The sequence below is a fragment of the Protopterus annectens genome, chromosome 4.part0 (genome assembly GCF_019279795.1).
Source record: "Protopterus annectens isolate FY-2018-M chromosome 4.part0, PAN1.0, whole genome shotgun sequence".
Classification (NCBI taxonomy): Eukaryota; Metazoa; Chordata; order Ceratodontiformes; family Protopteridae; genus Protopterus; species Protopterus annectens.
The window spans coordinates 1,901,271,464-1,901,284,842 of record NC_056733.1 but is presented as its reverse complement, the minus strand read 5'-3'; the positions used below and the strand labels follow the sequence as shown (position 1 = coordinate 1,901,284,842).

The following is a 13,379-nucleotide window of genomic DNA, read 5'->3' as shown; positions in this document are numbered from 1 at the left end:
TTTTCCCTGAATGCACTGATCTGTCATGTGTGCTCCGCAGGCATAATCTGAGGCGTCTGTTGTGATGATTTGAGTTGCTTGAGGTACACAGAAAGGAAGACCTGTGTTTCTTTGGCAAGCTTGAGCCCACCACAAATTCCTTTTGAAGGCATAGAATGAGTGGTATAATTGCTTCCAAGCTGTGGCTGTGTTGAGACCATAAGTTTTTTAGGTACCATTGAAGTTTCCTCATATGCAGCTTTGCACATGGGATTAGTAGGATGCAAGATGCCATGAATCCCAGAGCCTGCAGGATTTTCCTTGCAGTTAGCCTGGTGTAAGTTGACATTTTTCTGAAGTATTGAGACAGTTGCCCTTGCTTGTCTGGTGTGAGGTAGGCCATCTGGGTGGTTGTATCCAAGCTGGCACCCAGAAAAATTATTTGTTGAGAGGGTATTAGTTTTGATTTCTTTTTGTTGACTGTGTATCCCAGGTAGTTCAACAGTTTTATTACAAACGCCATGTGTTGCAGTAGTATGTCCTTGCTGTCCGCTTGGATCAGGCAGTCGTCCAGATATGGGTAGATTTGTATCCCTTGTAGTCTGCAGAAGGCGATTACTGATGCCAGGCATTTCGTAAACACTCTGGCCGCAGTAGATAAGCCAAAGGGCAATGCAGAGAATTGGTAATGGGTTGAACCTGCAAGAAATCTGAGGTATCTTCTGCAATCTTGTCTGATAGGGACATGCAGGTATGCCTCCTTGAGGTCCAATGGAAGAAGCTCCTGTAATGTGATCATCTTGAATTTTGGCACCTGTAGATATGTGTTTAGGATGGATAGGTCTAAGATAGGTCCCCAATCTTTGTCTTTCCTTGGTACCAGGAATAGTCTGGAATAAAACCCTTGACCTTGTTCTTTTGCAGGTACCTCTTGAATTGCTTTTATGTCCATGAGAGCTGAAATTTGTTTTTGTGCCTCTGCCCTTTGATTGTGTGGCAGGTTTGGCATGCCTCTCATTTTTGGAAGGGTGTGAAAGTGGAACATGTAGCCTCTGTCTATAATGTCCAGAATCCATTTGTCTTTTTGTAACAATATGCCAATTTTTTGAGAACAATGTCAGTTTTCCGCCCAAAGGTGCTGCCATTAAAGCTTTGCTTGGCAGGTGTAGGGGGAAGTCATTGCGTCTGTTTTCTAAAAGACTGTGATCTATCTTCTCCACCTCTTGGGGTTGGTGCTTGTCACTGTCTGGCTCCGAAAGATCCTTGAGGTTGCCCTCTACCCCTTGGATGCCTGTATCTGCCCCTTTAAGGTCTGTCCGTGGCTGGAAAGGACCAATTTTTTGAAGGCCAGTTTCTGTTGAAACGTGGAGGCTGTACCTGCAGGAAATATTTCACTGTTTGCATTGATTTTGCTTTTTCCTCCTCTTTCTTTAGCACCTCCTCAGCTTTAACACCAAACAATACATCTTTTTGAAGAGGTGCATCTAATAATTTAGCTTTGACATGATCTGGTAAGGTTTGCTCTTTGAGCCAAGCATGCCTACGTATAACAGACCCCGTAACAGCAGCTCTACCTGAGGCCTCTAAAGCATCAAAACCACACTGCAAGGTATGTTTACCCACTTGATCTGCACCATGCAACAAATCCTTCAACTCTTTTAAATCTGGCTGTTCTGGTTGTGTCATCTTGCTTTTCAGCTGAGGTATCAAAAACTGTTGATACTTTAACATATGGAACTGACAGTTTAATGCCCTCATGGTTAAAGTGGCCGAGGTGTACACCTTTTTCCCCCACCTTTCTAAAGCTCTGGAATCTCTCTGAAGGTAATGGGTTTTTAGCAGTAGAGGCCTTAATTCCCTTGGGACCCTGTGAAATTGTTTCTGGGTCAGCAGTATGGCTTTTATATAGGAACTGGTGAGAATCAGGAACCCGGTAATACCTGTCTGGTTTAACAGGAGCTGGAGGCAAAGAATCTGGATTAAGGCTGGCTTCTGTGTACACATCATCCAATATATCTAAAACAAGAGGGATAGCCAGAGGCCTATGCTGGGGGAGCAGAAGAAATTCCAAGCCTTTTCTTGGATTCTGAGTAATCTTGGCCTTCCCAGTGAAAGTGTTCCCTCAATGTATGCAGGGTTTCCCCAAAAGAGAAGTCCTCAGGGGGGGACACCGAGGGAATAGACTCCGAGTCTTTGAATGGAGAATAGGCATAATCCTGGTCCTCAGATAGTTCTGAGGTAATAGAAGCTTGATCTGAGGAAGGGTAGTCTTCCTCTAATCTGGGCCTTTTGTCAGAGGGGGGTTGAGAACCCTTGATAAGAGTAATCAAATCCTCAGCCATTTTAAGCATCTGTTTTTTAGGCATGGTGCGTTGAGAGGGGGTCGGAGGAACCTGTTTTTTGGTTTTCATGGCTGCTTTAGATTTAGTGAAGGCTTTAATAGAAAAGGAGGAAGGCCTGAAGACCCCTTGAGAAATGGCAGGCCTGTCTAAATTCTGAGTTTCCCCGCCAGGAGTGGCATCGGTATCTGTAGTAGGAATGGGGGCAGAGGAGCCTGTGACCTCAGGTACTGAAGACACTGGTAATGCATAGTCATCGGCACTCAGGGGCTGCGTAGGCGCCTCGCTGAGTACCGGAGAACCGGTAGTCGGCCTTAGCGTGGTTTCATTCGGAGGTGCGGACCTGGTATGGTCAGTCCTTATCTTTGCATTTTTTGCTCAAAACTGGAGTCAGAGTATCCAACATAATATAATTCAATTTTTTGCCATAAAAGTGAAGGGCGAACTCTGCCCGACGCTTAATAGTGCACTTGTTGAATCTAGCACAAAAACTGCAGGCCGAGACGTCGCGGTCTGGACCTAAGCAAGGTATACAGAAAGAGTGGAAATCCTTATGCAGTATTTGCTTCCCACATGAAATGCAATTATTAACTTTGTCTGACATCGGTCTGAGGCAAGAAAAGTTTCCTCAATGGGGTACTTAGCTTTCAAGAAGGCTTTGGTTGAAATACTTTCGTAAATCTCAGGAGCTGGCCGACCGGCACTTGTGAACTGCTTCTGCTTTGGGCACCGCGCGGCAAGAAAGACTGGAGAAAATGGCGTCGGCTGCCTTTTTTATACCCCTGCCACACTGACATCAGGGAAGAAGCGACGACAGCAGACGCCGGACCTAGACTTTGGAATTCGGCCGACCGAGGACCCGCCTGACGGCAGGATAACCCATCTGTTATGACTGCAGCTGTATGCACGATGAACATCTGTTTAAGAGTCAGCATCTTGAATTTTGTAATGTCCAGAAAGGTGTTTACAGTAGACAGGTCCAGAATTGGACGTCATGATTTGTCTTTTCTGGGTACCAGAAAAAGCCTGGAATACAAACCTTGTCCCTTTTCCTCTTCTGGTACCGGATGAATAGCCCCCATGTTTAAGAGGGAAAGTACTTGTTTCTGAGCCTCTGCCCAATGATTTGGGAGCAGGTCTGGCCACCCATTTGGTGTTGACATGTGGAAATGAAATCTGTATCCCAGAGACACTATTTAAAACCCATTTGTCCTGGATTATGAGTTCCAAGTTTTTTGCATGAAGAGCAATCTTTCCCCCCAAGGGGTGGCTGAAAGGTAAGTGCTTGGAAATTTTAAAGGAAAGTAATCGAGACTGTTTACTATAGGGGGGTGTCTTGTTATTTCCAGATTTGGAAGTGGAGGCCCCCCATTGCTTAGTTCTGAGAGTCCCTTGGGACTGAAACCTGGTGCTTTTGGTGTGTCTGGATTTGGCTTGAGTGGATCTGGAAGGAGCTGGAAAGTACCAATTCTTAGTAGGTCAGTGCCTACTAAATCTTGGAGGTTGCACTTGTAAGAAATATTTAACAGTCTGCATAGATTTAGCTTCATCTTCCATCTTTTTTAGAACTTCTTCAGCCTTACTGCCAAACAGGCAGTCCTGATTTAAAGGAGCATCCAACAATTTTGCTTTAACATGATCAGGCAGAGATTGCTCCTTAAGCCAAGCATGCCTTCTAAGCACAGACCCAGTAACAGCAGCCCTGCAAGAGGCCTCTAAAGAATCAAAACCACATTGCAAAGTATGTTTTCCAACTTGTTCAGCAGAATGCAATAAATCCTGTAAATCTATTTTCCACACAGTCAGAAATCAACATAATTTTCTGTTTAAGCAGTCCAATAATATGCTGTTGATATTTTAACACATGAATTTGGCAGTTTAAAGCCCTGATTGCCAAGGTTGCAGAAGAATAAACCTTTTTACCCCATCTATCCTGTGCCCTGGAGTCTATCAGAAAGGGTAGGAATTTTTAGCAGTAGAAGCCTTTATGCCCTTGGACCCCTGAGAAATGGTTTCTGGATCTGCAACAGGATTTTTGAAAAGGAACTTGTGGGACTCAGGAACCCTGTAATATCTGTCAGGTTTACTAGGAGCCAGAGTCAGAGAATCAGGGGCCATACTGGATTCCAAAAACACATCAACAATGTCTAGTACTAGCGGTACAGCCAAAGGCCTATGCTGAGGTAAAAGGAGGAAATCCCCAATTCTCTTTTTAGATTCAGACAATTCCTGACTTTCCCAGTGGAAATGCTCCTTTAAGGTATGTAAAGTTTCCCCAAAAGACAAGTCCTCGTCCCCAAAAGACAAGTCCTCGTCCCCAAAAGACAAGTCCTCGGGGGGGGCAGCAGAGGGAATGGAATCCTCTGCATTAGAATCCTCATAAGTAGGCATGGACAAATCCAGGTCATTGGAAGAATTAGAAGAAACAGAGTCCTGATCAGAAGACTCATAGTCAAGCTCAGCCCTAGGCCTCTTAGAAGGTTGACTACCCCTGATTAGAGTAATAAGATCTTCAGCCATTTTGATAATTTGATTTTTAGGTATAGAGGCCTGAACATATGGCCTGGGCGTCGTTTTTTTAGACAGATCAAGATTTAGGCCCAAGTATAGAAGGTGGAGTCAGTTTAATATTCAAGTCTGTAGGTCTGAATATACCCTCAGAAGCCGGTGCCTGCACAGCGGCTCCGGACCCATCCAAGGTAGACGCATCCACGGGTTCCATAGGTGAAGCATCTCGCGGCATACCGGACTCCGAATGGGTCTCAGAGGCCTGAGTCAGAAGTAGTGGGTATCAGGAGCTGCGAAAGTGAATCACAGAGTACCTGCGAACTGGTGACTGGCTTAGAAGTGTCGTCTGCAGTTTTGGACCTCGACGGCCTGTCTTTTTCTTTGCGTTTTTTCGCAATTCAGGTAGTCGAATGGCTAACCAACATCATTTCTGGACAATTAAATCGAGAACCTAAATATTTAGAGGCAAAAATGCACAGATGACGGATAGTGCGCCGATTAAATAAAGCACAAAACAGACAGCAAGGTACATCGTGGTCAGGGCCTAGGCATGGAATACAGTACAAATTAAAATCTTGAGGTATTTGCTTTCCACAAGTAATGCAATTAACTTTCACTGACATCGGTAAGGAGCAAGAAAAAGTTTCCCCAATGGGGTACTTGGCTTTAAGTTTAAGACTTAGGTTCTGAAACTCAAAAACGAAAATTTCAGGAGTCGGCCGACTGGCTCTTGCGAACTGCTTCTGCTTTGGGCACCACACGGCAAGAAAGACTGATGTAATGGCGTCGGCTGCATGTTTTATACCCCCGATGATCTGATGTCATGGAAGCAGGGACAGCAACCAACGCAGGACCCAAGACTTTGTTAATCAGGCCGACTGAGGGCAACCTGCGAGCAGATTACCTAAAATGTAATGACTGCAACAGTGAAACACGAAGAACATTTATAGCAATACAGTGATATGCAAAGAAAAAGAAAACACCTTACTAAAAAACAAAGCTAATAGGGTTAAACAGGAAAGACAATACCAGCTATGGTACTGAAGAAATACCACAAGGGTAAGGGAGGAAAGACCGTACCAACAATGGTACTTGAAAGTTTACCAACGGTAACCACGGTTAGAGTAGAGAAGAAAAAAACAAGGTCAGACAGAATAAAAACGCACTAGAAATACTATTTGCTCAATAAAATATGAAGATATCGAAAAATTTCCACAAAATATCAAATAAAGTTTCACTTAGCTGAGAGCTCAGCTGAAACATGGCTTTATGGCTATGCAGTAAACAAGATCCAAGGTAACAGGGAGACGGGCATTCTGGATAGAGACTTAGCTCGAGAGTTTTTTTGGCTGACGTGAGCTTGGTAAAAAGACCGACTCTGTTCGGAGGGCTCGGAACCAAACCAGTCAGTGATGAATGGAAAGAAGATTAACAACATCAGATCTGTACTTATAAAAGAATGGACCTATGGGTTAAACTCGGAAGTTCCAACGGCATGGTGTAATTAAATTTTCTGCCAAAATAATGTCGGGCAAAATCAAACAGACGTTTAATAGTGCGCTTGTTAAACCTAGCACAAAACAGACAACCAGTGACGTCGTGGTCTGGGCCTAGGCATGGGATACAATAGGAATGAAAATCCTTATGAGGTATCTGCTTCTCACAAGAAATACAGTTATTAACTTTTACTGACATCGGTCTGAGGCAAGAAAATGTTTCCCCAACGGGGTACTTAGCTTTGTAGAAGACTTCAGTTCTGGATTCGGAATGAAAATCTCAGGAATCGGCCGACCGGCACTTGAACTGCTTTTGCTTCGGGCACTGCGCGGCAAGAAAGACTGAAGAAAATGGCGTCGGCTGAATCTTGTATACCCCAGTTGCACTGATGTCAGGGAGGAGGCGACAGCAACCGACGCCGGACCAAGACTTTGGAACTCGGGCAGACTGGGGAACCGCCTGACGGCAGGATAACCCAAGTGTAATGACTGCAGCAGTGTAACACAATGAACATCGGAATCTGTTTCATGCTGGTCACCTGGCCAGAACACAGGTCACCTTGAAACAATGAAACCACTAACAGCCTCTTGGGTCCTTGTCTTTGATCAGCTCTTACTAGGCTGCACTGTAGATGACCCATAGCTACAGTTTGCAACTTACAACGGTTCTTAAAGAAAAATAATCAGTTGCTTTGCCCTATTACCAGATGCTCTGCACCTTTAGCACTGATGAAGCTATGACACTTCACTCTGCTCTGTGGTTCAAATAATGATTAGAACATAAAGATGCTCATATCTACTGGATGATAATTACTAGAAATGTCTATTCTATGTAGGAACTGATTTTCATTTGCTGATTCATTAAATGGGTGGGTGGACTGGTCTTTAGACCCTTTTCTTCTATAATTTGGGAATTAAGGCAACAGTACAGTATACTACTTGCATGCAAAGGCTCTGCAGCAAATAGCATGGCCATTCCCTGGACTATGCGCCATTTTGCTACTACTTAGTATGAATGTCAGATAAGGAGAATTATGTACACAGATACAAGTTCAACGTTCCTTAAGGTAATTAACTGAAGCTGGAAGGGCAAGATGAACATGTTTTGACCTAATCAGCCCTTGTTAATAAAGCAAGTGCACAAGAATGACCAGCCCCCTGCCAACTGTGCCTCCCAACACTTTGCTCACAGGGTGGCTGGCCCTTTGCCCAACGCTAGCTATGCTTCTGACAAGTAGATCCAGATCCATCTTAAACTTCACCCCCCTACTGTCTTACAGAATTGGGTCTTTGCAGAATTACTGTATTTTTCAGTTTTGCTGAGAAGGTCATAGGGTGAAGACAGAAGACTCAACTTGTTCTTTATAGCAGGGCAGTATTTCTCATGGATACACTTAAAGATGACATCTCCTGGAAGGAAATAAAAGCATACAAAATCCAGAAGATCTCTGCAATGAAGCACAGACCAAATATCATTTCTGAGTGGCCAATAAACTGCGTAGTACAGCACGTCGTATTTTTCATCACAATACTGTAAACAAACCTCTCCGTGGAGAGTTTGCACTCTACCAGACTTAAGAATAGCACAGTAGGCTTAAATTTGTAAATGACAGCAATCTGCCAGACTGGACTTGGGATGACTTTGATGATCTTAACTTCAGAGTTCATAAATATGCTACTTGTGGGTCTTAACCCTGACCCAATGAGGCTTAAGCCTTTTTATTTTCAGAACTGTCCCAACAAAAAAGGTGGCCATGACTACACTTCATTAACATCTTGTATCCAACCTCCCTTTCACTGGGATGGTAACAGAGAAAAATGGTACATAAACTTGATGCACTTTTAAGTCCAGGTTCTGAACTCACCACTGCAGTGAGATGGTCTTACAAAAAAAAAAAAAAAAAAAAAAAAAAAAACTTAATCACACAATGGTGCAGTATTAGACGTAATCTATAGTTGTCTTCCTGGAACAATTTGCTATCTTCAACATGGTTGACCTGGAGTATTTAAGTCCTACTGTGGGTTTTCTCAGGATATTTCTTGACTGATTTGCTTCATACCTCTCAGTTTTACTCATAGCACAAACTAATTTTCCTTTGCCCACATTACTTGCAAGGTCACATGGCGCTCCACTTTGGGTCTGATTCACATAACTACGTACACCACTGCACCCAGTTTGGTTAACCCAATAATTTTACATTTCCAAAACTCTGACTTCTTGGAAATCAGCTAGTGGTCTCTAACAGAAGCTATATCCTCTTGCCACAGTCTTCCAAACTACTTTAAGATACTCTAGGGCTACTTGCCTTACCACCATGAATTGTTTACAGGGGAGCTTGTTTTTATGTGTACTTGGACAGTGTTTCTTGAACATTGCCTACCTTTTCTTAAGGTGAATGCCATTGTCTGGTCTTGGTACCTTATTCCTCCCGATGACAAAGGCTGGACTGCTGTAAGCCTGCTTAACAGAAGTTCAGCCATTGCTCTCTCACACTGCAGCCACAGCATAATTGACTAGGCTTCTTAGAGTTCTCTAGATATGGCCACACAACAGTTGTTCTCCAACCCTGCAAATAGCTCCTTCAAAATTCTTGGGGTGGTGGACAAACGCCTAACAGGACCAATGAACTGTTACATTTGAGAGGTTTTGTTGCCCTACCAGCCTTCTCAGCTTCTTTGTTCAACTACCTCTGGTTTGGTCTCAATTCTCAGGCTTAAACTTATCCTCTAGACTTGGGACTTTTCTTTCAGAACTTCGGGCCTCTAGGATTTACTACTGTGTTGGTTTTAACAAATGGATTCTTGGAGGTGCCCCAAGATGCACATGCATCTTACAGCATTATGGCAGCCTTAGGATTTTTTTATGGGAATTTTAAGCATAATTCAATTCTCATATTTCCTTTACAAAATTATAAACCCTAACTTTGTTTTGTTAATCTTGTATTTATTGTCAAGTTTTGTCAGATTTGTACTGAAACATTCCAAATCCTATCAGCACAAAGACTGGTTCAACTTGACATGAGAACACAATTCAACAGCAAACATCTTAAATAATTACTGTTTCAGTACCCAACTACACTTCATTTATACAAATTACAAATGATTTATGAAAGTTTTGGTTTAGCCAATGTAAAGCTAAAAACTGCAATACATAGTAGAATTCTCCCAACACTGCCTAAACTAAATTATACTTGTATTGTTTGAAACAGAAAATGAGCAAGCAAAGTCTCAAGTTGAGAAAATTAACTTAAAGATTACAACTTGTAAGACTAATACAGCCAGTGGAAAATGCAAAATGAATGAAGGATGAAACAATTCAGTTCCACTGACTAATGTTCACTCAGCTTTATTAATGTACAAAACAAGTAAAACATTAGTCCGTGGAACCAAACTGATTCCTCCTTCCAAGTGCCTTTTTTGGAGAGTTTATCTTCCCCTCGTCCATGGCTTTGGTGACTCTCTCAAAGTAGTCGACCAAATTTAACAGGTATAACCTCTCCTTGACTAAAGCAAACTGTGTGGGATCAAGTGTTTTGGAGGTTGCCAATGTCCTTGTTAATGAGGTCCATGATAATCCGCTCCATGGTCTTGCAGATCAGGCTAGTTAGGCTGATGGGTCTAATTCTCTGGATCAGTGGACGCTCCACCTTTGTACAAAGGGATGACAGTGGCTTTTCTCCACTCAGCTGGGACAAAGCCAGTACTCAGGCTTTGGTTGAATAGGGTGCCTAATGGTGCTGCCAGTTCCTGGCTGAGTTAAAGTAGGATGCAGCCTGGGATGTTATCTGGTCCCATGGAGGCTATATTTTTAGTCTTTGAGAAGGCAGTGATGACTTGCTCCCTAGAGATAAGGGGAGGGAAGCAGGTGCTGGGGAGGTCCTCATTTACTGATTGGGGGGACAGAGGGGTGAAGTTTTCATTGAATTTGTCTGCCAGCAGGTTGGTGGCAGGTTGGCTATATCTATGGCGTTTGTGTATATGGTATCCTTGACCACCAGTTCTAAGCAGATCTGGGTGCTTCCCTTGAGATTGCGGACATATGCGAAGAAAGCCTTGTGATTGTCTTTAGTAGATTTGGCCAGTTTTTACTCTAAGTTTGCTTTGGAGGATTTCACTAGTGTACTTATTTTCTTGTTCAGACTGAGAAGAGATTGCTTCCAAATTAGGCACCTGCTATTTCTTGGTCCTGGACAGCAGTTTATCCCTTTTATTATAGAGTTAATTTAATGCAGATGTCCACCAGACAGGTTTACTCTTCCTTGTGGAGAAGGATTTTTCCTGTTGGGTATTCCTGATTCCATGCAGCTGTACAAGTGAATGTATAGTACTTTGGTGTAGGTTTGGACATACGTGCCAGCTCTTATGGAAGGGGAGAGAGCTGTGAAGCTGTTTCTACCTTCCCTCAAGGAAGCTGTAATCAGCTTTTGTGAAGTTTTTTTGTTTGTTTGACCCTATCTATGGGGTGGTAGGGGGAGATGGTGACTTCAAAAGTGACCTCTTTCTGGTCGGATCTTACCAAGGAGGATACTATAGGGTGCTGCAGTGTTGACTCATGTTGGTTAATACTAAGTCCAAGATATTTTCACCTCTTGTGGGGGTGTCAACTGGCTGGTCCAAGGCAGTTGCAGGCATTTGCATTGACGAAATCAAGGAATCTCTGGGCATGCGTGTTTTGGCATGAGTAGTTCTTTCAATCTACGGTTAGACAGTTAAAGCTGCCCAGGAACAGGCTTATCTGGAGTAAAAGCAGCTAGTTGTGAAGGCTAAAATGATGAAGCCAGGGCTGTGGTTCCTGTATGAGCAAGAGTCAATCCTTTCAACATCAATTTTTATGTGACCTTGTAGTGCACCTTAGTACCAAAGGAGGTACAAGCTACACAGCATCCAAATGAGTTGCCCTGGCAGCACATAACAGAAGGTACAAACTGATTTCAAAGGGGATGAACATGCTGAAAGGGTTATGACAGTGGACATCAGCTCATCCCTGCAACTGCAAAAAAAGGTTTGCACATCTGCACACACATCAACACTGATGCTCAAAGAAAGCTCATCAGAATGTGGAAAATAATCAGTTTAGTAAATGAAGACATACGTCACAAAAGCCTAGTTTATTAATGGTGTCCTTGAGTATTTATTCAGTCTGAAATACAAAATGCAATATTTTGATGTTCTTACCTGCCTACGCAAGTCTCTTGTCTTTTTTGTCATCTTATCAATTGCAGCATTCAGTGCATCACTTCTCTCCTTTCGTCCAGCCTGCAAAAAAATGAAGCATTACTGTGGCTGCAATGAAACATTTAAAACAATTCAAACAGGAATGTTTTCAATTTATACAAATACAGAGCCAAAAATAGCAGTAAAACAGTAAAAAACTAATAATGCTGATCCAAGAGAGACAGAGAAAATAGTAATTCTGCAGACAATACTGGTAGAAGTGCTCTCTGCCAAAATTACTGGCAGGGCTGCAAAATGATGTAATTTAGGTTCAGTAAATGCAATGAACTATGGAAAGAATTGAACACATTATGTAAGGTGCTTTAATGGCAGACCGGACTGAACTCCTTGCAAGAGAATTATACTACACAGTATAAAGAATTACTTCACTTTATCATATATTAACTCACATTCCTATCACCCACTCAAACTAAAATGAGTTGTTTTTACTCAATTTATGTGGGGTATAGCGCTGATCCACAGACCATTTTCAAGCTCAGCCTGGGCAAAAAGCAAAGAAAACAAAGTTAGACAATTAAAACTAGGAAAACTAATGCAGATGAGCAGTTTTAAATGCATGACAAAAGACTATACAAAGAAATTTGATTAAGATAGTCTGTGTAATACAATGAAGCCCTTTACAAAAAGAAAATGTGGGCTGAAGAATAATACAAAAAGTGTCAGAAAAGGTTATAAAATAATCTGGATTATATGGGGAGGCTGTGATAAGGAACCAGGGGTGGAGGCACTGTGGGATGTGTATGGGAGAGGAACAGTGAGAAGCATGGGGTTAGGTGTCCTGGCACCCTTTGCGTAAGGCACCATTTTATGTTCACCCATCTGGCTTTTTGTCAAGTGCGATCTTTGTGCTGCTGCAGAGGTTATGCCGCCTTTCTTTTTCAATAAAAAATTAAATGTTCTTAATACTTCTCTAGCAGCGTCTCTAGTTATGACTTGGGTTGCACATATGCAACATGGATGCTGTTGGGCATTTCAGTGAGGTGACTGGTAGCATGCTGGTTGGTGGGCCGCAGGCATTAGTTTAGACCGAGTTTACAGTGCATACTGAGCCCAGATCATCTGTAATTAAGCAGAACTAAGTCTACAACCTTTTCTCACAAAGCAAACGTATTAAAATGACGCTATTTTATCCCATGACAGTGATGGCAGAACTAAGTCTACAACCTTTTCTCACAAAGCAAACGTATTAAAATGACGCTATTTTATCCCATGACAGTGATGGCTTAACTGCATTCTTCATCTATGATGCTAATTGGCTAGGCTTTTGATTTGGCTGTGCTTTTGTTAATTTTGCAAACGTATGCACATGCTTTCTATTTGTTTACACCTCTATTAGCACCTGTGTGTCTTTGTAGTGTAACAGTGTGCGTTAATCACTTGCTATAACCATTTACTTGTTGGTTGGGTGATGGATTGAACCACTGCTGCTGTGTTTGCATAAACTAGTGCTAGTTACAGCTTTTTGTTACTGGTCTAACTTACGTGTTCTTAATGTTTTGTACATTTTATTTAGATTATACTTCACTGTAATGCAATATTGAGGTAACCGTGCTGTTGCTTGTATGGTACCTTCTTTACTATTGTATATGCAATCTATTATCTGTTCCCTTGATTATAGGCCTTATTTAAAATATATATATAATACATACATTGTGTGTGTGTGTGTGTGTGTGTGTGTGTGTGTGTGTGTGTGTGTGAGAGAGAGAGAGAGTGTGAGAGTGTGTGTGAGTGTGTGTGTGAGAGAGAGAGAGAGTGTGAGTGTGAGTGTGGGTGAGCGCGAGTGAGAGTGAGAGTGAGAGTGAGAGAGAGAGAGAGAGAGAGA

General features: G+C 42.4%; 1 protein-coding gene across 1 annotated transcript in view; it reads right to left on the bottom strand.

Moving 5' to 3' along the window:
- CTNNA1 (catenin alpha 1) overlaps positions 1-13,379 on the bottom strand; it is a gene marked incomplete in the record, with an annotated part of 2,307,982 nt that overhangs the window by 1,072,005 nt on the left and 1,222,598 nt on the right. The window contains 1 exon segment of the mRNA XM_044069565.1: positions 11,498-11,578. Coding sequence (XP_043925500.1) covers positions 11,498-11,578 — 81 coding nt within the window.